We start from the raw sequence: 26,202 nt of genomic DNA, 5'->3' as shown, positions 1-26,202 counted from the left end.
TTAAATTTTATAAAAACAATAATATAAATGGTATTGAGCCTTAGCTTAGCTGGGTCTTATCTGAATGTGCATTGTCTTGAGGTTTTTTATAACAACTATCACAAAAATCAAATTTGTAATCAATGAAACTGAAACCAGGAATAGGCTTTGGGAAATTTCCTTTCTTAATATAGAAATATGCTGCATCCATTGCCTGCATGAACTTAAGAGGATCAATTACTGTCTTCTTTGAAAGTCTTCCATAGTTTTTGTTATAGAATACGATAATTTTAATACCAATTGAAGCCAGTGTTCCATAGTTTGAAATATCCCACATTTCATTATTAATGAGAACAACAAGAGTATCTTTAGCCATGAAAATGCATTTGAATGCATTACTTCCATTTGGAATTATTAATACCTTGATTGTTGAATAGATTTTGGCATAAAATTCCAAATTTCCATCTTCATCTGGTAAATATTCCCAAGGAATGTCAGGATATTTCATAACGGTCAATGAATATAAATCATACATATTAGTGATCAGTCGTGTATTAAATCTGTTGATAAAAACAAATCTATTTGGAATTATTTCTTCAAGATGAAAAGCTTCTCTAAGTTTTAAGTTTAAAAGCTGAGCACCCATTCCAAAATGAACATTATGAGGGCGTGGATATGTAGGAATAAGAACTTCGTAGCAGAAAACCCATTTATCAAGATCAAGTTCGAAAATTTGATTGTCATAGCCAAGAGAGTGCATATAATCACGAGCATATTTGATGTTTGCTGGGATAATAATTGTTGCTTTGTCTAAAATTTCTTTTGGAGTCATCATAAATGGAAACATATAATCATGAGTAAAATGGCCAAATGAGTGTGCGCAAAAGAAGTGTCCAAACATAACTCCATGTGAGATACTCGCTACTTGCGGGCCAGGGTAGAATTTATAAATCCATTCAGGTCCTGTGTAGTGATTTGGGAAAATACGATGAGTTTCATTTGTAAATTCGGCAAAACTATTAACATATACGTCCCTATAGAGTGTGTAAGTTGCAGTAAAATTTCCATAAAAGTCAAGCATTCCTTTTTCTCCGAAATGTGGTGGCCAATTATGATTTCCTGTAGGGTGGGAAATTGAATAATCGAATGTATCATTTGCAATATCAAGCCAATAAATCATATTTGATCTCTTCGGACTAAAAGAATGGTTGAAATGAAATTGTTTTACAATGTTAGTGGTTCCTTCTCCAAGGGCAATTGGTTTGTCATTAATATATGGAATTTTCATTTGAGAATGCAATTTAAAATCATTAGGATATCCAAATATAGCAAATTGGCCACGCATTACTAAGGAATAGAGTATGAATATACTAAGGCATGGATAGAGTTTAGGTCTATCTCTGGGATATCTTGAAAAAACAAACTTATAAAGAGAAACAATCATTTGAGAGAGTAATTCTCAAAATATTCATAGAGCTATTTCAATTAATATAAAAATTGATGTTATGTCACAAGAGATTGTATTTTCAAAGATTCACTCATACTTCTAGCGTGATCCTAGTATCTTTAATGGCATGGAAAGGATTGAAGAGGAATTTGTTCCTTTTTTTAGTGAAAATATGTTGTAAAATTGATATTGAAGCTATTTTTCATCATAAATTATACAAACTGAATCTATAGAATAGATTATAGTAGTATTAGTACATCCTGGATGAGGAATTTCCAAATTTTAAAGTTATCTTATTACGCAATCTTTAAATTTTGAGAATTTGTGCGAAACGCAATCAATACACTTCAAACATTTGAGTTCGTGTAATGCTCGTTTAGCTTTTTTTCTACATTTGTCACTTTTTATCAATGAGCGAGTTATCACTTTCTTACCTTGTCGACCCTGCGGAAGTAGAAAAGCAAGCTCGATCAATGTTAAGAGCCAAAAAGGATCTATTCACTCGCTTAAATGCCTCTCATCAGCCACAACTTGTCGCTTTAGTTGAAGCTGAATGGTTCAAATCGTTTGTTTTTTGGCTAAATTCACCTGATATTGATTACCCTGGTCCAATTCCAAACCATAAGCTTTGCAAGAACGGAAAATTAGAAAATTCAAAACAATTTGGTGTCGATTACGCTGTCGTCACACTTGATGGATGGAATATATTAATTAAAGTCTTCCAAGGCGGTCCAAAAATCACTAGAAACTACGTTTTAAATCCAAAATCTAACAAACCAACAATATTAATCGATCAAATCCCAATCGAAATAGAATTTCAAGGAAAAACATTCAGGAAGCATGTAGAAGGAAACTGGAAAGTCGGCCCTATTAAAAAATTGCTCTGTAAGAAGCTTGATATTCCAAATCAAGATTATACTCTTTTTGATCCTTCCTGTCAAGAGGAAATTAGCAATTCATCAAAAATATCAGAAGTTATTACTACGAAGGCCGGTTTATGGCATTTAGTCATTACAGAAGAAGCCACAAAGCGACCTCCTCAAATTATCAAGATGGAAAACCACAAAACATCTACATTCCATTCATTATCATATGATGTAGGCTTTGGCCATATCTGCCTTCCAGTTTTATGTCTCTATTCCCTTCATAAAGTCCGAGAATTAATGTTTGATCCAGAATTACCAAAATTCATCAACAAATCAGATCCAACGAGTAGTGGAGGCAGAACCACAGCTCTTGTACGTAAGATCTTCAGAGATCTAGCTAAACCAACCGACGAAAGAGTTTCTTTTGACGCTTTTGTCAATTTTGTCTATCGTCGTTTTGAAGAATTTGCTTTAACTTCAGATGTGCGCTTTGCGGAGCATGGTGTTTCCCTTATCATCAATGCTCTCCACAAGGACCTTCTCCATGAAGAGGATAGCAAGATTTCCGACCTTTTGTTTGTCGAAACTCACGGATCTCTTGAATGCGAAAGTTGCCATCAATTTACAGATTTTGGAGAGTTCGTTGACATGTTGACAGTCCCTATTCCTAAGCAAACAGATGATACACGCCTGGAAGACTGCATAGCCAGCTTTGCACTGCCTACAGAATATTCAGGAGCTGACAAAATGAAATGTCCTAAATGTGGAAAATTGTCGAATATGACGAAGTTCCAGACAGTTCAGTCGGCCAGAGATGTCATGATTATCAACTTGCAGAGAGTAACTGTTGAAGGAATCCTTGAGAATAAGAATACAACATTCGTAAGATTCCCATTCGAACTGAAATCTGCTGCTTTCGTTTCTACAACTGATGCTGTTTATTGTTTGACAGCGGTTATTTTCCATCAGGGTGATGTAGAAAGTGGCCAGTACAAGGCAGCTATAAGGTTGCCTGATGATTCATGGATATACGCTGATAATACTGCAACTGTTGTAATCAATAAGAATGAAATTGTTAATCCTGATGCTTCAATTCTTTTCTATGAAAAGATTTAAAATAAACTTTTTTTTTGCTGATGTTATTTTCTTATAAAAAATCAATTAAATATTTTTACATTCAAAGCTCTTCCTCTTGAACTTTAAATCATATTCTTCGCGTCTGTTTCTCAAAATTTGAGTGAATTGAAAGGTTTGCACGCGATGAATATGATTTCTTATTCCCCTTTGACAGTTCATAAAGATGATTTAGAGTAATCGTTATGGTAATAATAATATTTGTGTTTCATTGATTTAAAAAATTTAAGCGCCTAAAGACTTCACTAAAATGAACAAAACATTTTATATTCAATATAAATGTATTCTCTACACTGCTTAGTATATGCATGTAGATATTACAATATGCAAGTTTTATTTGATTCTTCAGATGATAAGATACTAGCACTCAAAACAATCTAGCATAGAAATATCACCCTTACTTAAGGAAAAAAAGCATTGAATTTTGATCATTGATTCACTTTTGTATGATTAAGGTAATGTGCGAGATAAGAGGATTTCTGGGTTCATGCATTGTTCAATTACTTATAATAACATTTTGATTTAAACATCATGATAATTTAAATATGTCATGCATTTGGATATAATGATATAAGCTTCCTAAATGAAATGAAAGCTATCTGACCAAATGAAAGTTAATTCCTAAAAATATATATATAACATTTTTAATATATTCTGAAATTCACTGTGGGACTGAATATTACAATCTCCTTCATATGTAAATCAATATCCGAATTGGTTTGTTTCATTTTATTATATTGATGTCGAGCATTCCATCATGGAGTGAAATCAACAAAAATACTAAACTGATTTCCATGATGGATGATGAAACTCTAAACATGATGATACGGAAAAGTAGATTTGAAATTGAAACTAGAGAATCATTTCAAGATGCAAAAAAGAATTACGAAGAAATTGAAGAAAAACTAAAGCCATTATTTGAAAAAGTTGATTCAAAAACGATTGAAATTGAAGAACAGATATATGATTTATCAAAAACCTTTCAGAGAAATCAGAATTACGAAGTTGATGTTTTTTCATATGGATATTTTCCAAGTGAAACACTTAAACAGATTTTCATGGATGCAGTTAACTTAACAAATACTCTTACAAGTGAATTTGACAAAGATGATTGCATATATGTCGCAGATCTGTTCTCAGGCGGGTCTAATGCAGCCGAAAGGAGAATAAATAAGCTTCTTCCGTTTTATAATGAGCTGCTAGAGAATACAAACAAAAAAGTAAAAGCTTTAACAAGAAAAACCTTGCAACAAAGAAAGGAAAAGCCAGATACACATATTTCTTCATCAAAATACAGATCAATACAGTCATTAAAGAGTGAAATCAATTCAATTAAAAAAGAATCAGAAAAACTTGGTTCGATTTCCGCTGAATACAAAGCTTTAGAAGAAGATTTTGACCGTTTACAAGAAGAACGCGAAGATCTTGAATACTTTTTGAATCAAAACATTGATTCTCCAATAGTTATCAGATCTCCAAGAGGAGGAAGCTCCAGAGAGTTCGATTTAAGTCCAACCTCACCAAGAGATGGAGATACAGATCTAAATTTCACGTTTTCTGAAGCTGATTTCACTCCTGAACACGTAAAAGAATTAAAAGCTTTGAAATCTCAAATTCAACAGATAAAAGACAACAACAAAGAGATACAACAAAATGTACAAGAGGCACAGTCCGAAATGGAGAAAGCTGCAAAAGAAATTGAGGATTATGATTCTCGAATCAAAAGAATAAGCAGTACTATGGGCCCTCTTAAAGATAAATATTATCTTATGAAGAATGCTTACATTTCGCTTGATAGTTTTGAAGAAATGGTTAAAAATTACTTTGAACAGAAAAAGCAAGCGACAAACATTACTAATGAGCATACAGAGTTCATGAATAAGAGAGTGTCTGATCTCCAAGCTAAGCTTGATGATATTACGAATCAAGCAGCAATATTAAATGAAAAATTAATCGAATTAGAAAATAAAAATGTTTGAAATTGTAAAATATTAGCGTTTATGTAAATATAATATAGTAACGTACTTAAGTATTTTCAATTTTTAGTTTCTGAAGAAATGAATTTTAACTTTCGTCCATATAGGTATAATTGTTCATCAATACAGCTGACTTATTGACAGTTTGCCAGGGTATCGGTTATTTTTCATGTATTTCATGGAGATGCTAGCTGATCATATTTTATAACTCTTTTCAAAGTATAGTGTTAATACATGATATATGAAATATGCTTACAATCATACGTTTGCACTAAGTATTGAATCAATCGGAGTTTCTTATAAAATGTTGGGGGAATGATTTGATAAATCAGGTTCCTTTTAAAATGAGTGGCTGCGAATATATTCCGAGTATTCTTCATCTTCCTGAACACCCAACTGGTGCTGTTAAGGAAGTTATGGATCTCCTCAACACACAGCTGAGATTAGAATTAAACGACGAAAGAGTTTATGTTGGAACGTTTACAGCTTTCGATAAATTCGGTAACTTTGTTCTTACAAAAGCAGACGAATACTTCCGTGATCAAATTAGACCAATGCATATGGTAATAGTTCCACTATCTTCAGTAGTTAAAATACATACTAGACCAATTCCCGAAGAATACAATACCAAACCAGACTTGTAAGAGTATAGACCTTGAATTGATTGAATAAATTTCTATTAGAGTATAAGAAAAAAAAAATATGTTTTTTTAATAAAATATGTTACTAGATATCATTGTATTTTATATATTTTCAGTTTTATAAGAAACACTTCAAATGAATAAGATTTTACCCTGAAAAATTGATTATTTTGGATATTAATGAGATATATGAAGCTTGTTCTATTGACTCAATTTTTATATTAATGAAAAGTGTGAGAGAAAGGCAATAATCTGTGATCTATGTCATCATATTGAAAATGATGAATTATCAATGATGGCCTTGGAACTACGTCGCACTAATGAATTGTCTTAACCATACGAGTCCAACAGCTGTCCCGAAACACAAGTCATTTATCACATTTTGAAATCTTCAAAAAAAAAGGATAAAGTTAATAAGTTATAATTAATATGTTTATTACAATTTAAATATATTTGCAGTTAAAACAAATATCTTTAAAGTAGTGAAAAAAATTAAAGATAAAGGGGTGAATTATTTCATTGAAGTAAGCGAACGCATTGCTCTAAGAAAATCTGCACTGCATGCTTGGAATAAGTGAATGGTTTCTCAAGATATTCCTTAAATTGTGTTCTTTGTGTTAAGAAGAAAATAAATGTCTCTTTGAGCAATGAGTCTATTTCCTTGTCAGGAATTGGTTGTAAATTCTGAATTTCCTCGTAATTTATATCTTGAATAAGAGAAGATAAATAATCTCTAAGGTAAGGAGTGAAAGGAACTACGTTAGGATTGTTTGTAAAGTTGAAAAGCATTGTAATGAGTGAATATTTGAGCTGTAAATCTGGGTTCTTTGGTGTGAGTTTTGGACCAAGGCCTCTGAGCAAATAAACATTTGACATTGCGAAATTTCCTGCATTTGGTTCTTCTGGGAATCTTTCTTTGGCAGCATTGTTAGCAGAAAGCATTAATAATCGTAAAATGGCAGGTGGTGGGTTTTGACGAAGAACTTCAATTGCGGCTGGTAGGAATTCTTCAGATGAGTTCAAACTTGTTACTGCTGCTTCAAGTTTTTGAATTAAATCTGAATAATATTCGGAACAGTAGTGATTTCTTGTAGTATTGATAACTCTTGTCACAATACTTTCTCCACGTAGAATAAGCGATGGTGATTTGATTTTATCAAAGCAGATTGGCAAAAGAGCATTAACGATGAAAAATAATTGATGATGATTAATACCCAAATAGGCAATAAGATCGCCAATATTTCGTGTGCCTGCTGAGGGAAGTGCGATATCTTGTAAAGCATTCAAGATTGACGTATTGGCAGATAATATCAGTTTCGTAAAGCTTTCTTTGATGATGTAATCGAAATGCTCTGGGAACGTACTTGGAACTTCTTCGGGTAATTCGATAAACGGCTGAAGTAAAACGATTAAAGGATGAATATTAGTCTTATTCGGCTTGACAATTCCTTCCAGGCAATCTTGGAGAGATTCTAATTGATGTTTCACTGAAAATTCGCGTGGTTTCTTTTCCGTTGTCAATTTAAAGAATAAAGTTCTTTTTGGCTTCGATGTTACGCGTTCTACGGTTCCGATATGAGTTACCAAATTAGTGGCTACATCAATAGCAGTAAGGTTTTTATTTTCTTGAAGAATAGCAAGGTATCTAGTTCCTCTCTTTGCGGGTTGTGGTTTTACGCACATGAAGTTAAATGCATTAATACTGTTATTTATATCTAATGCTTCAAAGAGAGAAAGTGAATCAGTGCAAACTTTCAATTCTTCTTTTTGAGTATCGTTAAGCTTTGATATAAATTGCTCTGCAGAAAGTGCGTGTTTTATTTCATCCTCTGTTAACCATGTTGCAATTCTCGCATTAATAACAGAATTTTGATGGATGGTACCCTTTTTAGGATCCATTATCAAAATAAAATTATTCACAAAAAGTGAAAAAAATCTACAACAAAAGAATTAGCATCCCATTTAGTTGAAACCAAGTTCACAATTTACTTTAATTTTTTCTTGAGTGAGATAAAATTACAAAAGTATGAAATGAACATCTGTATCAGTATTGTTCAAATTAAAGATAGAAGTAATTTGAATAAATCCTCAAAAGGAAGAATAAAGTTATCAAAAATTTCCAATAACTATCAAAATTAAAAGAGTTTGGAAACCGATTATCGTAGAATTTAGAATTAATTTTGGAAATATTAATATAGAATAGATAATAGTACGTTTTTGTTTGAATATGAAATATTGATTGGAAGAAAAATTATTGTATCGAATGTTCTCATTTTTAATTGAAATATAAACTCAATTGTCTCTCCTAATACATTTATGTATTTATTTATATAGAATTTCAGAAAAGTAACATTGTGGTTGCATTTGGTCATTCAAATGAAAAGTTGATTTGAAAGACCTACGTTATCCTCCCTTCTCTATCTCCAATAATTTTCTGGAAAATTGGATGTGAGAGCCATTCATACTTGGTTGCCAGGAAATTTTTACTAAAATAAAACAATTGTTCGTTTTCTAAATTTCTTGCGGTTATTCATTTTATCTAGTGATGAAACAAATTGGAACTACTATTATTGAAAAAGCTTATGTGTCTTATCCAAAATACCAATTTCTTCAATCTCCAAATAGAATTTCATATTTATCTTGATAATTTCAAGGTATGCTTATAAATCGTCTATTTTCTTATTAAAACCTAATTTTCCATCTGATTCGTAATTTCTATGCATCCAAAAAAATCGATTTTCAGCAATCAGAACGCGAAAATATGCACTATATTAGGAGATAAAGGAGATTCTTTTCTCCAAGAAATCCCAAAAAAAATCGGTTTTCCTTTTTTCTTTGAGAAAATTGTACTTTTTGAAATCGAAATTTCATAATCACGATTTTTTTGGCGATTTTCTGAAAATTTCAATATGATGGATATAGGTTATTTTATGTACTATATGATAATATCAGCTTATTTTTGAGTTTTGATCAAGTTTGAAAATTTCCAAAATTTAGAAACATAAGAAATCTCCGTTTCTCTTTGGAAATAGATGAATTATGAAGTAACAAAGCATATATTATTATAAAAATTAAAAACTATTTTGTGTGAGGAAATAAAAAAATAACGTATAAAGCATGGATCGAGCTTTCATACAACAAAAACTTTTTATTCGTTCTCTGGCCGGTAAAGTGCCAGAGAATCACATCTGCATTAACTTATGCTGAAGTTTTCTGTATTTCCTTCCGCATTTGAGAGACATCCAGATAACTTCAGCATAAACGAATCACAGACATGTTATCTCGCTCTTTGTTGACAGCGAACAACAACTACATTACACTAGGGCAGAATTTTTCCAAAGCGTCTCATCAAATTATCGATGGCCTCTAGCGCATGTTGATATACAACATCGGCGGAATTTTGTTCAGGATCTAACGAAACCTCAATGTGAGTATTTTTTCGTATTTGTTGGATATAATCAGCTCCGTTTTCTGTTTGCAAAAGGACATTTCTGATAGCATTTACAGTATTATTAGCGATCTTGTTGATGTTAGATTTGGCTTCTTGAGATCGAATATGTTCTTTGCCGTTAAAGGGATGTTAGGTAATATTTAGTCTGTTTGATCGGCATAGTTATTTTCTGCAGGCTTCTCTGCATCATGTTCTGCTTGATCAGTTTTGTTATTTTCTGGTTTTTGTCGCTTGAATCGAATTACCACTTCAATGAGGTATAGCTTGAAAATGAAAAATTATGCATTTTCTTGAGCAACTTTTCACCTGGAGTATCCACCTTAGTTTGTCCATATACTGTAATTTACTTTCTGTTTTTACTGTCGGATCTGGGTGTCAATTTTTTTAATCATCAGAATGAGCTTTCAAAATATCAGCTCACTTATTGAACCTTCTTTTTGGTACGAGCTCAATAAGGTAAAACTGAATGATAAGATGCTTGACGAAACTCCTTTTGATATTATATCTTATTTTCAAGCAGGAAGAAGTGCTGGAGTCAAAGCATTTGCATTCATTAATGAAGATTCATTCAAACCAAAGAAAGAAGTACACGACGTACACTTCTTGAACGTACTTGGCACATTTCCAATTACTTTTTACCTTACAAATACTAAGCCTTCATTCAAGAAACTTGATAGAAACGGAATTATGGCTTCTCTCAAAGCCGAAATGATCAACAATATCAATTCAGGCGAATGGATTAACAATCCTTCAATTCTTCTTAAATCTGCATTAACAGTTTTTGGAGATCTCAAGCATTGGCAGTATACATACTGTTTTGCTTTTCCAAATCCGAAATTAGATAATATCAAGATCGTTAGCAAAGAAGTTACTCCAGAAATTGAATATCTTTCTCAACAAACAAATTATTCCAACTGGATTTACGTTTTGGGCCCAGAAAACTCATTACTTCCTCTTACAGAAGCCAAATCCGACTCAACATTTGTATTAATCGATCCATCTACAAATCAAGATCTTGGATGGCCAGCAAAGATCTTATCTCTTGCAATTGCTCGTAAATTCAATACAAAAACAATTAAGATCGCTCGTTTAAGCTACGATTCTGCATTATTCACTGTCAATGTCGAAGATTTTAATTTGAATGATGCTCCATTTACAGGTTGGAACTTAACTCCTAAGAAGACAGCTCATTTCGTTGATCTATCAGCTACAATGGATCCAATGCAGCTCTTTACGGCTGCAACATCGTTGAATTTAAGATTAATGAAATGGAGGTTATGTCCTCAACTCGATGTACAAAAACTACAAGCTCAGAAGTGTTTGTTAATTGGTTGTGGCACACTTGGATGCAATGTCGCTCGTTATTTACTCGGTTGGGGCGTCAGAAAATTTGTTTTGATTGATTACGGAAAAGTTTCATTTTCAAATCCACCAAGACAAAGTCTTTTCACATTTGCCGACTGCATTGATGGTGGCAGAAGCAAATGTGAAGCTGCTGCTAAAGAACTCAAGCGTATTTGCCCAGATGTCGAAGCAGAATACTACGAAATGCCGATTCCAATGCCAGGACATCCATTAGGCAAAAACGAGTACGAAAAGACACGAAAAAACGTCGAATTACTTGATAAACTCATCAAGGAATGCGACTGCACATGGCTACTCACCGATACAAGAGAAAGCAGATGGTTGCCAACACTTCTTGCCACAGCAAATGAAAAACTTTGCATTTCAGTCGCATTAGGATTTGACACTTTTTCAGTTGTTCGCTGCGGATGCCATGGATTAGGCTGTTATTTCTGCAACGACGTCATTGCACCAACAGACACAATGACCGACAGAACACTCGATATGCAATGCACCGTTACAAGGCCCGGAATTGCTCCAATGGCTTCTTCTTATGGTGTTGAATTATGGGCATCAATTGTTCAGACAAAAGAAGGAGTAAATGCTGAAGCTGACGCTGATTCAGTTCTTGGAACAGTTCCTCACCAGCTCAGATGCTTCTTGCACTCATGGCAGTTGCTTCCAATGGCTGGAAAGCCTTTCAAGAATTGCGTTGCTTGCTCTGAACCAATTATCAAAAAGTGGAAGGAAGAAGGATGGAATTTCATCCTCAGAGCATTAACAGAAGTCGGATACTTGGAAGAAGTGTCTGGAATTAACGCAATGAAAGCTGAAATGGCTGATGTTGATTGCGAATGGGAAGAAATTGATGAAGATCAGTAAGAAAAAAATTTCTTTAGATTTTTTAATTTGTTACTGATAAATTTATATTTCTATTATATATCTTTTTGTTTAATATTACTTTCGAGCCAATTTTATTTCATAAATTTAATCTCAATTGAATTCATTATCAAGAACCCATTTTATCCATTTTTTGGTGAAATTGTGAATACCTGCATTACAAACAAATAGTTAATGTATATTGATAATTATATCAAACTAATAATTAAGAATAGCGAAGTAATGATTAAATAAAATATGAAGAATATGTATTACATATTGTATACGATATAAGAAAATGGCATATTTATCAATGTTGTTATTTATGATTTTCGCTCGAAGTATTGATGAATCCTTTTGTGAGCCATCATTCGAACCTTTTATTCCTGTAGATGCAGATTTAATACAAGTTCAAGTAATTACAAGGCATGGAGCAAGAACTCCACTTCATAAACAGCCAGGAAATACAGATATTTGGCAATGCTCCAACTCTGAACACAAGTCATACTCAGAAGATTCATCTGGTGCTAATATTCATGTCGCTTTCGGAAGCTCTCTTTTCGGAGGTGATTGCCATTTCGGACAATTACTAGGTAAAGGACAAAAACAACTCTCGAAAATAGGAAAACATCTTAGAAAACTTTACATTGACCAACTGAAATTCCTTCCCTCAAAATTTGATAAAGAAATAATTCTATTTCGATCTACAAATACGCAAAGAACTAAAAATTCATTGATTTCTCTTGCATCATCGTTATATCCAGGTGAAAAAATCTCATTTAAATATGCAGACAAAATATATGATCATTGGAGACGAAAAGCAAGTGTTTGTCCAGGATTACTAGACCAATGGAAAAAGCTTTCCAAGAGTAGCGAATGGAACATTATTGGACTTGAAAATTCGAGTTTTATGTCAAAAGTTGCGAAATCTTTGAAAACGAAATGGTCAGCAACTGGTGACATTCTAACATCATCGCTTTGTGAAGGATTCAGTATTACACCAAATATGACAAAAGAAGATATTACTAATGCAATTGCCCTCAAAACTCGTCAACATCTTTTTATTTACAACCATGATGATGTCTTTCCTCTCTTCTTTGGCTACCAAGCAGCAGATATGGTTAATGAAATGTTAAAAAGGATAAGTGGTCAAAGTCAAGCAAAGTTTATTCATTGGTCAGCACATGATGGAAATATTAATGCCTTTCTTGGTTATATTGGTATATCTTCTAGCGATTGGCCTCAATACGGAACTTATATTACAATGGAACTCTATAAATATCGAAAACATAATCAATATTTTCTCAGATTCACAATGAATGGTAAGAAACTCACATCAACAAGGCTCTCGTCATTCTTGATACCACTCGATAAGTTTGTTATGTTCGTTAAAAACTTCATGCCATCAAAAGAAGATTGTAAATACAATAAAAAGAAATTTATGGAGTCTGATGTCTTCATTCCCGAAGCTTTATAATATTTGCTCGGTTTTAGTTGTTTTGTATGTATTTGTTTTTAATTCCCATGCTTAAAAATTTTTGATATAATTTTCGATCTTAAATTAGAACTTTTTAACTTTCAGCTTATTATTACATTCAGCACTAAATGTCATTCATAATATAAATGTTCGGCTTTTACAAAAAATAAAATCTTCAATGAAATGATTTGAAAAAAAGAGCCAAATGTTATATATTAATAATAAGGGTAGAACAGATTATTTCTGAATGATATCAAAATTTAAAAAGTTTACAGTTGTGATAGGAATTTTGAAAATTTGAAGATGAAATCTTCGTAAATGAACAAATGATACATCACCTAAGCAAATTAATCTAATTGGAATAATTTTTAATTTAATTCAGTGTTAATGTTAATAACGGCGAAAGTTGGATTTTTTCTAACAAATTTCGATTAATTATGTCAAAATCTATGAAGTTCATCCATCCAGCCATCATACCAAGGAACTGATTACCTAAAATTGAATGAATGAAATCAAAATTGTGATTGAAAAGTGCAGATAGAACAATTGAGAAGTTTACTTTTGCGACCAAATTACTATAATGCGAACAAAAAAGAAAATATAGGATATTGATACTGCAATAAGTAAAACTATCCATTTTCCACGAAAATCAGAGCACTTCACTTTTAAAAATAAAAGTGACTAGTCCTCTGAAAATTCGTGAGATTTATCTGGGCGGCCAAACAATTTAAAATTATATAATGTTTTTCTCTTTACTATCCTTACTCCGTGCGGAGGAGACTAAAGAGAAGATGGGTACCGTTATCGGTATCGATCTTGGTACGACATACTCCTGTGTCGCTATTTTCCAGAACGGCAAAGTTGATATCATCGCTAATGAAGCTGGTTCTCGTATTACTCCATCAGTTGTTTCTTTCTCTGACCACGACAGACTTGTCGGTGAAGCCGCCAAGCACCAGATGGCCAACAACCCACACAACACAATTTTCGCTATCAAACGTTTAATGGGCCTTCGTTACTCCGATAAGGAAGTTCAGAACGAGCTCAAGCGTCTCCCATATAAGGTTATTGATCAGGACAACCGTCCATTCGTTGAAGTCCAGTACAAGGGCAAGACAGAGCATTACTCCCCAGAAGAAATCTCTGCCATGATTCTTTCCAAGATGAAAACAATCGCTGAAGAGTACCTCGGCCGCCCAGTCAAGAACGCCGTCGTTACATGCCCAGCTTACTTCAACGATGCCCAGCGTAAGGCTACAGCTGATGCTGGTACAATCGCTGGTCTCAACGTCGTTCGTATCCTCAACGAACCAACAGCCGCTTCTCTTGCCTACGGTCTCAACAAGAAGGGCTCTAAGAAGATTCTTGTCTTCGACCTTGGTGGTGGTACATTCGATGTTTCCTGCCTTGCTGTCGATGATGGTCTTTTCGAAGTTCTTGCTACAGGTGGTGATACACACCTTGGTGGTGAAGATTTCGATGATCGTACAATCGAATACCTCCGTAAGGCCTACGAGAAGAAGACAGGCAAGAACCCAGCCAAGAACGCTAAAGCTATGGCTAAGCTGAAACGTGAGGCTGAGAAGGCTAAGCACACCCTCTCCACATTACCACAAGTCAACATCGAAATTGAAAACTTCATGGATGGTGAAGACTTCACAGAGACACTTACACGTGCTCGTTTCGAAGAAATCAACAACGATCTTTTCAAGAAGTGCATGGGCCCAGTCGATCAGGTTCTTAAGGATGCTGGTCTCTCCAAGTCCGAAATCGATGATGTCGTCCTCGTCGGTGGTTCAACACGTATTCCAAAGGTTCAGCAGCTCGTTAAGTCCTTCTTCAACGGCAAGGAACCATCCAAGGCTGTCAACCCAGATGAAGCTGTCGCTCACGGCGCTGCTGTCCAGGCTGCTGTTCTTTCTGATGATGAGAACCCAGGTGAGATCATCCTTCTTAACGTTAACCCACTTACCCTCGGTATCGAAACACAGGGTGGTGTCATGGCCGCACTTATCCCACGTAACTCCCGTGTCCCAACATCCAAGAGCAAGATCTTCACAACAGCTTCTGATAACCAGGAGCAGGTTAAGATCCAGGTCTTCGAAGGTGAACGTCCAATGACAAAGGATAACCACGAACTCGGCTCATTCGACCTTAACGGCATCAAGCCAGCCCCACGTGGTGTCCCACAGATCGAAGTTACATTCGAAATCGATTCCAACGGTATGCTCTTCGTTTCCGCTGAAGATAAGGCCTCCAAGTCCCGCGAATCCATCACAATCAACGCCCAGGAAGCTCGTCTTTCTGAGTCCCAGCGTGAAGAGGCTATCCGTAAGGCTGAAGAAATGAAGGAGGAAGATGAGAGAGTTCGCAAGGCTGCCGAGGCTCGTAACCAGCTCGAGCAGTACTGCATCTCCGTCCGCAACGTTGTCGATGACGAGAAGAACACAGCTATGGATCAGGATAACAAGGACAAGGTCAAGGAGATCCTCGAGGAGACATCCAAGTGGGTCGATGACCATAAGGAAGAAGACAAGGATACATACGACCAGAAGCTTAAGGAGGTCAAGGAACAGATCGAACCACTTATGCCAAAGAAGGGCGCTGCTGGTGCCGGTGCTGAGGGCGAGGCTGATGCCGACGCTGAAACAGGCGAGGCTAACGTTGAGCACGATGACCTCTAAACCTAATAAATTTTTATCACACAAACGGAAAAAATAATTAATCAATAAAAGTAAAGTTTATAAGCATGATGTGAATTTATTTTAATAATAAATGAACTGGAAAAGTTTCTAACATTATCTTTTCACAGCAATTGTTCTAATTTTGATTTATGTTGTAGACATTAATTTGTTAATGCAAAGTGAATGAAAACAATGTAATGATTCATTTTGCATTTGAAAAATTTCAATATCTCGCTTTTTATGTGAAAATGATATTCACAATGATTTTAAATACAATATGATAAATGTGTTCATGCTGAAATTCATAATTTTGTTATGATTTTAAAAAAATATGGAAAATATTTTAATCATCAAGTAATAATTCGATTGATTTATAACAAATAAACAGCTCTATTCTTTATTACCATTCTATTTTGTCTTTTGCTTTGTCAAATCCAGAAAGATCACCAAATGCCACAAAAGACGGAGACAATGGTGATGTAGCTTCGAAATCTGTTTGTGGGTCTGATGTTAAAATTGGTGTGTAACCTTCAGGTAATTTGAATCCTTGGCAAACAACAAACGATTCAAGGGAAGCAACACGAGAAGCGCGAGGCTTCATGGCCGTAACAGTTTCGAAGAAAGGAGAAAGCGAGGAATAAAGGTCTTGAATATCACGACCAGTAAAAATTTTGGCCATAAATGTACCTCCTTCGCGAAGCATGAAGCATGCTATATTGAAGGCCGAGAAAACAAGTTGACTTTGCATATATTCATCGAGATCGTGTAAACCTGTTACATCAGGAGCTCCATCACTAATGACAAGGTCGGCCTTTTTGCCGTTCATAGCGTCGATAACTTGTTGTGCGGTTTCTTTTGATGTGATATCGCCTCTAATTTGAATTACACCAGGAATTGGTGCCATTGGCTGAAGATCAACAGCTACGATAGCACTATTTGGAACTTTAGAAAGCCTTTGAGCGCACACTTGAGACCAAGAGCCTGGCGCAGCACATAAGTCGACAACTCTTGTAACATTATCGAATAATCTGAAGTGGTCGGCTACTTGAATAAGCTTAAATGCACTTCTAGCACGCCATCCTTCTTGTTTTGCAGCTCTATAAAATGTATCACGTTGGGAAGCTGTAGCTTCCATTTATTTCTGAAAAAAAAATTCAAAAAAACATGTTAGTAGTGATGGAAATTTCAAAAATTTAAAATAATTCACAGGTACAACCAGTGACTATTATAATTATCATTTTTAAATGACTGTTTTCATGAAACGATGTGTCACTTTTTCACCGTCTTAAAATTTTTAATGGCTTCAGTAAAGTATACCCGCAAAGAATTAATTTCATTCTACTCAGACAAACTTCCTCTTCCAGAAGATTTTAATAAAATCAAAGGAATCTTTTTAAATGAGCCAATTAAGCCACAATTACTCGCAAATGAAACATTAAACCTCGATGGCAGCTCTAAAAGAAAATTACGTGCTAACGAAGTTGAGCAGCAAAATGCAAATAAGAATGCACCTAAAGCAACTGTATCAGCTCCTTCTCAATGGTTTTATGCAGATCCAACACAAAAAATTTACGGTCCTTACAGTGCAGATCAGATGAGACACTGGTGGGAAAAGAAGAATTTCCCACAGGATCTCAAAGTTTCACTTAGATCTGATCCAGATTCCCTCCGTCCAATTAGTGAAGTATTCGGTGCTCCTGAAAATGCTTTTATGTTCAATCCTTCAATGTTCCCATATATTTTAGCTTCTCCTGTTGAACCAGATCCATTGCAGAAACTCGTTTTAGATTTTGATGCATAAAAACATAATCTGTTTTTATAATTACAATACATTTTAGTAATTTATGATTCGTACTTTATTAATAATCAAATGAATTGCAATATATGTTTTTGAATTTTAATATTTCTTCTATGAGGGAAAATCTTTTCAATTTTTAATGTAGAAGGGAAATGTGTAACGACAAAACATAAAAATAGCTTTTCCTTCATTAAGTTATTGCGATTTTGATTTATAATGTGAACTATTAAAATTGTAATATCAACTTGCTTTAATAAAGCATCTATAGAATAAAAATTATAAAAAATCATTATTTAATTGCCTTTCTAATATTAAATTTTGGATTTCACAGAATTGATCAATTTTGCTTTCGGATTTTACTTAAACATTTCTTAAATTCAAAAAGTGTTCTCTGTAAAATGTCTGAAAATTTAACAAATGATATTTCCCTGAATATAAAAACAAATATTTTATTTGAAGGGCCAAGAGCATAAAGAATGCTTGAACAAACATGTTTGAATATCTCATATCAATTAATATGAGAACAAGCTGTAATTCGTTGGTTTGTGTTTCGATTTACATTAGATGAAAAAAAAATTCAACAAAAGTTGGATAAAACACGATATTCCATTGATTCTAATGATAATTATTTTTTTTCTCCCCAAAGATCTCAGAAAATTGAATGTGATTAAAATTTGAGAGAGCGGTGTTATTGAAAAAGAATTGCGAGATTTCAGGGCAAGATATTAGAACATTTTGAATGCTTTCAATAATGAATTACTATAGTTTTCGCACATATATGTTCTATATAATCAAAGCACAGAAAACCATCTATGATCACCAAGTTATCAATTTTATAAATGTCATTATAGATCATTAAATAAATTAAGTGAAATAACATTACTATTAATTAAAAGATTAATAATTTGTGAAGAATTGAGTAAGCACAGATGGTTGAATGGTAATCACGGGGTGACAACTATCCAAATTGAAACTCCAGCTTATACCCCGTTATTTAATGATCGCTATAGCTTTTTTTTCGGAAATTCTATTCAATTCCTAACGGCGCTTCCATAAGGCAAATCACATATTTACAAGATGTGCGATAATATTTTCATAAAAATATTTATTTCCATCATTTAGGTTTCTCAAAAATTTGAATTCCTACGGAATCCTCTCAAAATTTGAAAGAGAATTTACACTATTAAATGCTTGGATTATTAGTATCGTATACTGCTTCAGTTTCCAAATTTGTTGTAACATATGGATACTCCGAACTTACGATATCAGAAGAATCACAACTCGAACTTGAAAAAGGTCTTTATCCAGATTCGAAATATTATGCATTTTTTATCAATAATGAAGACTTCCAAGACTTAAACATGATTTATCGTGCTAATTATACATTATTCAGTCCAAGAATCATTCCGAAAAGTGGTCCAACAGTTTTAAAATTTGTTATTACAAAATTAAATGTTGACAACATTGATTCACTGTCAATTGTGTATAATGGTGGAGATGTAACATACAACACATTTAATTTCACAAAAGAGAAACAATACGTACTTTTCCTCAGTTCAACAGAATTTAATTATCGGTTTGAAAGAGAAGGATATTTGTGGGAAATTCAAACAAGCCCATACGATGATCTTGTTGGACCAGGCACATATTATGAGAATGGCTATAAAAAATACCTCTTGATTGGATTAACGCGTACCTATACGAACAAAAAACGTGCTCTTTATGTTAGAATGGAAAAAGTGTATCCAGAAGTCGAAACAACAGGGTATTATAAGCTAGATTCATGCGTGTTGTCAAATGATGACACTTTTCAGTTTTATGAACCGAACAAAATCATAGTATCTGGAGTAGGTAAATTTGAATTTTTAATTGATGAACAAGGGAAGGAGATTGCATTTAATGGCGGTGGAAATATGGTATTTCCCCATCAATGCAATGACATACTATTTTATAATGGTGATAAATGGAGTGAATGGGAAAAATGTTATATGTAAATAGCTTCGATGGATTAAAATCAAAGTCAGGAAAGAAGTTAGTAAGATTCGAAACTTTTTATCTTGAAATCGGTGACGAAGAACTTGATGTAGTTGTGAATCCAAAAGAAAATCAATTATTCAAAGGTGATTTCAGTACAGGTAGTGAGCACATGTTTCCAATTGTTTTGATTACATCTTGGTATCCTATCAATTTCTCTCAATTTTGGAATTATTCTACACTTGAATACTCGGTAGAGCATTATAGACCTTCCAAATCCTATGATAAGAAAGCCCAATTCATTAGTATTACAAAACTTTGTTTTAAGATGAGATGGCCTCATCGCTCAGGTGATATTGTATTTTATAACTTTTCTAGAAGTTCAAATTATGATTATTCCGAACTCGAAAGCAAAGTTTCCATTATATTACTTGGGGTCAGTCTAAAATTTTAGTCGATGAATGGCATGGCGAAATATTGTATTATGAATACTTCAAAGATATTAAATCATACAATACTGATATTTATTTCAATGAAGATCAGTATAAGCTAATTATAGTCAAATCCTGGTGGGCATCAGGAGCTACAATGGTATATTTCCAAAACGCAGATGAATTCGTTTTCGAAAATGGAACATCTCTCAAAAAAGTGTATTTGCTTGGGTATAATGATTTTTATGAAAAAGTCAAACCAATATCTGGATCGAAATCTTTGAGGATTGAAAAGTATGATCGCAGGGGGTCAGATTATGAAACTATTATGCATATTTCAAATGATTTCGATCTGAACTTGAAATTCCCTCTTTCAGAAAGGCCATTTTACATCATTTTTGAGTCAGCAGTTGAATCAACAATTACATTTTTTGATGAAGATGGTGACGGATTTAATTTCACAGAGGAAACAGGTACACTTTTCTTTTTAAAGGGTAAACACGCTGGTATCTTTTCATGGAAGAATCTCACAGAATTACCACCGAATACAACCAAACAAATCGTTACAGGTGTATATTTACCCTCAATCTATGATACCGGATTTGAAATTTTGATGGAAGGTGATCTTAAAACAGTCAGATATGAAAACAAATCATTAAAGTATTATGCAATGATCTCGAGAGATGACCAATACAGCGTTTATGGATTTACAAATCACTTTTATCTTTCAACCAAAAAGGAAGGACATTTCTTTACGTTCAATTCATCAGTTAGTCCATGTGATATTGTAATTCTTGCTAAAGGAATTCCAGGTGGACTATTCAATCCACAAAAATATGGAGCAGAAATCAACTATTTCAGATCTGACTTTCCAGGATATTATATCGATAGCAAATGGCATAACATCTCAATTATTTATTCTTATTATCCATTCTCAACGACAGTGAAACATAATGTGAGCGAGATCAAATTGAGACTTCAAACGAATAACGGACCAGAACGAAATGTCACTGTTCAAGAAGGCGAAACATACTCAATCGAAAGTATCAATCGCATGATCATCTATCATCCAAATGCCTATGTTGAATTCTCTCAAATCAAATTTGATGATCCAAATGTTAATTACTTTGAAGGCGATTATAGAAAAGCTGGCCAAAGTAGTGGCGCATGGCATTTCATTCCAATTAGAACGCCACAGCAAACGACAATTGTTCCACCAAGAACACCAGAAACATCATCTAGCAAATAGAATTCATCAGGAGACGATAATGACAATGATAAAGAACCAGATAATTCCAAATCCAAGTCAGGTAAACTTGGAACGGGAGCTATTGTTGGTATCGTCATTGGCATCTTAGTTGTTGCAGTTCTAGTTGCTGTTGCAGTCATTTTCGTTCTTAAATCCCGATCCAAAGGAACAGACACAAGTGATATTGATATTCAATTTGCAAATATTGTATAATCCAAATTTGCATTATGCATTTCAAAACGGCATCTAATTAAAACATACTAATATGTAACTTTTTAATTTTTCTTCTAATTGATTATCTAATATTGAAATTACTAAAAAATTTGATACACAAGTTGTAAGTTTTTATCCCAACGCATCATACAGCATGCTTTATTATTCGGAAAAAACAAGTTGCGAATTAGAAAAACTTCAAAATTCAAAAAAATCAAATCGGATGAAGATATTTCAATAATAAATTTACTTGATACTTGGTATCATTCATTTTTTTCTTTTTTAATTTTATTATTTATTATTTTTAATTTTATATTTTGATTCAAGTGAATCGCATATATACAACGAATACATTAATATTTTCATGAAAATGTGATTTTGGTCCGATCATGATTCTGAAAATTTGAATTCCTACGGCATCCTCTCAAAATTTGTTAAAGAATTTCTATTTTAAATGCTTGCAATATTAGTCACGTGTTCTCTTTCTATCTCAAAATTTGTTGTATCGTACGGATACTCTGAGCTTACTATATCAAAAGAATCACAACTTGAACTCTCAAAAGACCTTTATCCAAATTATTGGAATGCTATTTTCCTCAACAATGAAGACTTCCAAGACTTAAACCTTACTTATAGTGCAAATTTAACATCTTTCAGTCCGATAATTATTCCGAAAAACGGTCCTACAGTTTTAAAATTCGTAATTACAATGATTGACAAAGCTAGATTTAACTCGTTATCAATTGTATATAATGGAGGAGATGGAACATTTAACACTTTCAAATTCACCAAAGATTATCAATACGTTCTTTTCCTAAGTTCAACAGAATTTTATTATCGGTTTAATTTCAAGCGTTCTGGATATGTGTCTTTTCAATCTGAACCCTACGAACCATTATATGTGTCTCGAGGTTGTTACGATAATGGCTACAAAAAATATCTCCTATTAAGGGTGCACACGAGAGGATCATGTAAACTTCAGAATTTAGAACCTTATTTTTAGGCATTATCTTGGCTACCTATTTAGGCTCGAAAAGCAAAAAATATCAAAAAATACAACTTAACTCCATTATGACCCTTTCATGGAGGTAGTTTTTATCCGCTAGTATTTTCCCTTTGAATCTCTTTACAATTCGAAATCAAATTCAAATCTCAGTAGAAGAAAGGAATAATCGACTTACTACGGTTGTAATACGAATAAATACATATATTTAATTATTTTTATTTACAGAATAATTGTTTGAAGCTCATATTCCATCAAATTTTTAAATAAAAACATTAAAATGTTGAAAATGTTCATATATTTTAATAGGGTTTTGGCACTTTATTGAGAAATTACTACATACATAGTCGAACTGAACTTGATATTTTGAAATTTAAATTATTTATCAAAATTAAAATTTAACTTGAAATTTATAATTATTTAGTCATATTTTGCATAATTCTAAGTAGATTTTGTAAAAAATCAAGAAAGAAAAATTTTAACGTGCTTTATTTTTTCTTTTTTATAATAATACATATTATTATATAATTAACATATTCATAATGTTTCACCCTTTCAAAAATATAATCCTCCTCCTCTCAACTAAACGTACATACGGGTGGCCTCTTTTTTCAAAAAATTAAATTTTGAAATTTTGGGCTCAAATATTAGAGATTTTTTCAACCTTCAACGATATATGTTGTCTATATCAGACCTCCTTTCTTTTTGATACTTAACATTGTTCCTAAATCTTAGCCGTTAAGGCTGTTCTGAAAATATTTTTTTTTTGAAAAAATTCGAAAAAAATTCTTAAAATTCAAAAATCCCTTAATTCATGAGGATTTTGGAAAAAAGTTTTTACATGAACATGTGTATATTATATGAAGTATATTGATAAGGTAAAAATCAAATTTTATTGCATATTCATCGAGAAAATAAACTAACGAATCCCTCAAAATTGAGAGGGTAATCCTCCTCCTCTCAAATAAACGTACATACGGGTGCACCCATAAAAGTTGAAGATCTTGAGACTCTCTATTTTTCAGCAGAAAAAGTCAATAAAGATGTTGAAACAACAGGATATTATATGTTGAATGATTGCAGTTTATCATACGATGCTTCATATGTATTTAGCCATGCAGATTCTATTAATCTATGTTCTGGCGGTAAATTCGAATTTTTGATTGACGAAGTTGCAAAGCCAATTTATATTGATGATTATAATTTTTTGAGAAATGCTCATGAAATTCTCATTCCTCATCAAAGCAAAGATATCATGATCCAAAAGAAAGATGGTACTTGGACAGATTTTGATAAAGCAATTGATATTAATATCGCTGCTATTAAATCAAAATCAGGGGAAAAAGTTCTTAGATTCGAATTCCATTATACCTTATTTGGTTGTATCGATGTAATTTTGAATCCAAAAGAAAATGGTATCTACAAAGGTAAAGGTCTTAATCCAATAAATGAAACAATGGTAGTAGTTTATTCTTGGTACCCAATTAATTTCTCACAGTTTTGGAATTATTCAAATTATAAAACCATTACCATCTATGACTCTATTGATAGAAACAGACTACAAGATGATCATTATTTCATTGGTGTTACATGCGTTAGTCTTCGTATTAGTACTCTCAGTTCAGCTGAACTTGGCTTTGCTTTTTATAATTTCTCATGAAATGCCAATGATGATTATTCCAATTTAAATAGCGGAATTTTCCAAGTTCCTCGTGATGTAGACAAAGAGATAGTTACAGAAGGTCAACCATATGATGTTACACCTTATGCGTATTTCCGATATAATACAAAAACAACAGTAGATTTCACCGATGGCGAATTAAAGAACATTATTGCAAAAGCTGATGCAACAGCTAATGATACACAAATATTTGTGTTTTTCAATCCAGAAGATTTTGTTCTAGAAAATGGATCTGCTGTTAACAAATATTATGTTGTTGTAGATGGATATTTTGTTCTGAAAAAGAAATCTATTTCTGGTGACAAATCTCTGAAAGTCGATTTCTATCATATCATAAATAACACAAGAATAGGTGGAACAACATATGAATCAGCTGATGTAATTTTGAATGATTTTGAATTTCGTACCAAATTCCCAATCTCTAGCAAACGAAGTTTCATTCTTTTTGGATCAGCAGTTGAATCAACCATCACATATTTTGATGAGGATGGAGATGGATTTAATTTCACGGAAGAAACAGGAATTCTTTTCGTTTTCAATGGTGGGCATTCTGGTGTTTTATCATGGAAGAATCTCACTGAATTACCTCCAAATACAATCAAGCGAAGGATCAACACAAACTTTGCATCAATATATGAAAAAGGAATTGAATTATTTACTGAAGGAGATATTAAAACAATGAGGTTGGATAATAGCCAATACACGTATTTATATCTCCTATTTAGAGATCGAAAACAAAGTTCAATTTATACATTTACTGATAATATTCCTATTGAAAGTGAAGCAGTTAATCATAGTTTGTTAAAACTCCGAAGTAGTCAAATTCAATGTGATGCAGTTATCTTTGTTTCTGGTCTCCCAGGCAGTTATTTCAATCCCCAAAATTATAGATCAGAAATCAATTCATTGAGATCAGATTATCCAGGATATTATATCACAAGTAAAAGTCACAACATCTCAATTATTTACTCTTATTATCCATTCTCAACGACAGTGAAACATAATGTGAGCGAGATCAAATTGAGACTTCAAACGAATAACGGACCAGAACGAAATGTCACTGTTCAAGAAGGCGAAACATACTCAATCGAAAGTATCAATCGCATGATCATCTATCATCCAAATGCCTATGTTGAATTCTCTCAAATCAAATTTGATGATCCAAATGTTAACTTTAAAGGCAAATATAGTCAAAAAAGTTTCAGCGGCGGAGCATGGATTTCTATTCCTATACAAACTTCGTCTAATCCAGAGAAAACACCAGAAGATCAGAATTCTAAATCTAATTCAGGTAAACTTGGAGCAGGAGCAATTGTCAGTATTGTCGTCGGTATCTTAGTTGTTGCAGCTATTGTTGCCGTTGTAGTCATTTTCGTTCTTAAATCACGATCCAATGGAACCGACGCAAGCGATATTGATATTCAATTTGCAAACATTGTATAATACTATTTTGCATTATACAATTCAAAACTCAATCCAAATAAAAAAAAATACCTAATTACATTTTCCTAATATTTTTATAATAAATTAACTCATGATAACATTATTCAGATTTAGAATGTACATATACCCATCTGACTTAGATTCGAGTTTCTGAAAACTCTATCATGAAGCGAAATAGAGTGTATAAGAACCATTCATAATTTATTATAAAATTCTTTATAAATAATTAATACCATAACTAACACTTCACAAATTTTTCAATCAGAATTTATCTGTTTTGAATTTTTAAAAATTATGAAATAATCGTTCTCCAGAAAAAGCTTATTTTTGTAAGATTTTTCTGTCAATGCACATCCAGGCTCCTTTAATTGGCAATTAACAGCTTCAGAAATTTATTATCGTTTTTTTTTTCTGATTCATTTTATCATTGGTATAGAAAATTCTTCATTTATGGCACAATTTTATTAATGATTAATAATAATAACTTCAAAACGAAATTTTGTTTTGAATATTGATTTGATTTAATGAAAAG

At 33.0% G+C, this 26,202-nt stretch overlaps 14 protein-coding genes across 14 annotated transcripts, besides 3 other annotated features; 11 read left to right on the top strand and 3 right to left on the bottom strand.

Moving 5' to 3' along the window:
• Window positions 1–28: 28 nt before the first annotated feature.
• TVAGG3_0961970 (glycosyltransferase family) lies at window positions 29–1,481 on the bottom strand (the record flags this gene model as incomplete). Its single annotated transcript, XM_001312115.1, has 1 exon — window positions 41–1,324. The coding sequence occupies one exon, from the start codon at window positions 1,322–1,324 to the stop codon at window positions 41–43; it is 1,284 nt and encodes a 427-aa protein (XP_001312116.1).
• Window positions 1,482–1,836: 355 nt separating this feature from the next.
• On the top strand, window positions 1,837–3,441 carry TVAGG3_0961960 (ubiquitinyl hydrolase protein; the record flags this gene model as incomplete). Its single annotated transcript, XM_001312116.1, has 1 exon — window positions 1,837–3,408. One exon carries the CDS (start codon window positions 1,837–1,839, stop codon window positions 3,406–3,408), a length of 1,572 nt encoding a protein of 523 aa, XP_001312117.1.
• Window positions 3,442–4,166: 725 nt separating this feature from the next.
• TVAGG3_0961950 (uncharacterized protein) lies at window positions 4,167–5,405 on the top strand (the record flags this gene model as incomplete). The annotated part of the gene is made up of 1 exon (XM_001312117.1): window positions 4,167–5,405. One exon carries the CDS (start codon window positions 4,167–4,169, stop codon window positions 5,403–5,405), a length of 1,239 nt encoding a protein of 412 aa, XP_001312118.1.
• Window positions 5,406–5,744: 339 nt separating this feature from the next.
• On the top strand, window positions 5,745–6,064 carry TVAGG3_0961940 (LSM domain containing 1 domain-containing protein; the record flags this gene model as incomplete). Its single annotated transcript, XM_001312118.1, has 1 exon — window positions 5,747–6,046. The coding sequence occupies one exon, from the start codon at window positions 5,747–5,749 to the stop codon at window positions 6,044–6,046; it is 300 nt and encodes a 99-aa protein (XP_001312119.1).
• Window positions 6,065–6,473: 409 nt separating this feature from the next.
• On the bottom strand, window positions 6,474–7,947 carry TVAGG3_0961930 (GTPase activation domain, GAP family; the record flags this gene model as incomplete). Its single annotated transcript, XM_001312119.1, has 1 exon — window positions 6,560–7,942. One exon carries the CDS (start codon window positions 7,940–7,942, stop codon window positions 6,560–6,562), a length of 1,383 nt encoding a protein of 460 aa, XP_001312120.1.
• Window positions 7,948–8,705: 758 nt separating this feature from the next.
• Window positions 8,706–9,055: a mobile genetic element.
• A 14-nt stretch (window positions 9,056–9,069) lies between these two features.
• Window positions 9,070–9,397: a mobile genetic element.
• A 493-nt stretch (window positions 9,398–9,890) lies between these two features.
• On the top strand, window positions 9,891–11,720 carry TVAGG3_0961900 (ubiquitin-like modifier-activating enzyme ATG7 family; the record flags this gene model as incomplete). The annotated part of the gene is made up of 1 exon (XM_001312120.1): window positions 9,891–11,720. The coding sequence occupies one exon, from the start codon at window positions 9,891–9,893 to the stop codon at window positions 11,718–11,720; it is 1,830 nt and encodes a 609-aa protein (XP_001312121.1).
• Window positions 11,721–12,009: 289 nt separating this feature from the next.
• Window positions 12,010–13,305, top strand: TVAGG3_0961890 (histidine acid phosphatase; the record flags this gene model as incomplete). The annotated part of the gene is made up of 1 exon (XM_001312121.1): window positions 12,043–13,194. One exon carries the CDS (start codon window positions 12,043–12,045, stop codon window positions 13,192–13,194), a length of 1,152 nt encoding a protein of 383 aa, XP_001312122.1.
• Window positions 13,306–13,911: 606 nt separating this feature from the next.
• Window positions 13,912–15,988, top strand: TVAGG3_0961880 (heat shock protein 70kDa family; the record flags this gene model as incomplete). Its single annotated transcript, XM_001312122.2, has 1 exon — window positions 13,935–15,878. One exon carries the CDS (start codon window positions 13,935–13,937, stop codon window positions 15,876–15,878), a length of 1,944 nt encoding a protein of 647 aa, XP_001312123.1.
• A 274-nt stretch (window positions 15,989–16,262) lies between these two features.
• Window positions 16,263–17,017, bottom strand: TVAGG3_0961870 (tRNA methyltransferase protein; the record flags this gene model as incomplete). Its single annotated transcript, XM_001312123.1, has 1 exon — window positions 16,279–17,013. One exon carries the CDS (start codon window positions 17,011–17,013, stop codon window positions 16,279–16,281), a length of 735 nt encoding a protein of 244 aa, XP_001312124.1.
• Window positions 17,018–17,175: 158 nt separating this feature from the next.
• Window positions 17,176–17,679, top strand: TVAGG3_0961860 (GYF domain family; the record flags this gene model as incomplete). Its single annotated transcript, XM_001312124.1, has 1 exon — window positions 17,176–17,679. One exon carries the CDS (start codon window positions 17,176–17,178, stop codon window positions 17,677–17,679), a length of 504 nt encoding a protein of 167 aa, XP_001312125.1.
• A 1,184-nt stretch (window positions 17,680–18,863) lies between these two features.
• On the top strand, window positions 18,864–20,162 carry TVAGG3_0961850 (uncharacterized protein; the record flags this gene model as incomplete). The annotated part of the gene is made up of 1 exon (XM_001312125.1): window positions 18,864–19,670. The coding sequence occupies one exon, from the start codon at window positions 18,864–18,866 to the stop codon at window positions 19,668–19,670; it is 807 nt and encodes a 268-aa protein (XP_001312126.1).
• A 116-nt stretch (window positions 20,163–20,278) lies between these two features.
• TVAGG3_0961840 (uncharacterized protein) lies at window positions 20,279–21,330 on the top strand (the record flags this gene model as incomplete). The annotated part of the gene is made up of 1 exon (XM_001312126.2): window positions 20,410–21,330. One exon carries the CDS (start codon window positions 20,410–20,412, stop codon window positions 21,328–21,330), a length of 921 nt encoding a protein of 306 aa, XP_001312127.1.
• Window positions 21,331–22,493: 1,163 nt separating this feature from the next.
• Window positions 22,494–23,534: a mobile genetic element.
• A 78-nt stretch (window positions 23,535–23,612) lies between these two features.
• Window positions 23,613–24,206, top strand: TVAGG3_0961820 (uncharacterized protein; the record flags this gene model as incomplete). Its single annotated transcript, XM_001312127.1, has 1 exon — window positions 23,613–24,206. The coding sequence occupies one exon, from the start codon at window positions 23,613–23,615 to the stop codon at window positions 24,204–24,206; it is 594 nt and encodes a 197-aa protein (XP_001312128.1).
• A 699-nt stretch (window positions 24,207–24,905) lies between these two features.
• Window positions 24,906–25,670, top strand: TVAGG3_0961810 (uncharacterized protein; the record flags this gene model as incomplete). The annotated part of the gene is made up of 1 exon (XM_001312128.1): window positions 24,906–25,670. One exon carries the CDS (start codon window positions 24,906–24,908, stop codon window positions 25,668–25,670), a length of 765 nt encoding a protein of 254 aa, XP_001312129.1.
• Window positions 25,671–26,202: the final 532 nt, after the last annotated feature.

Source organism: Trichomonas vaginalis, chromosome I (assembly GCF_026262505.1).
Source record: "Trichomonas vaginalis G3 chromosome I, whole genome shotgun sequence".
NCBI classification, from domain to species: Eukaryota; Parabasalia; order Trichomonadida; family Trichomonadidae; genus Trichomonas; species Trichomonas vaginalis.
This window is presented reverse-complemented; position numbering and strand designations above follow the sequence as displayed.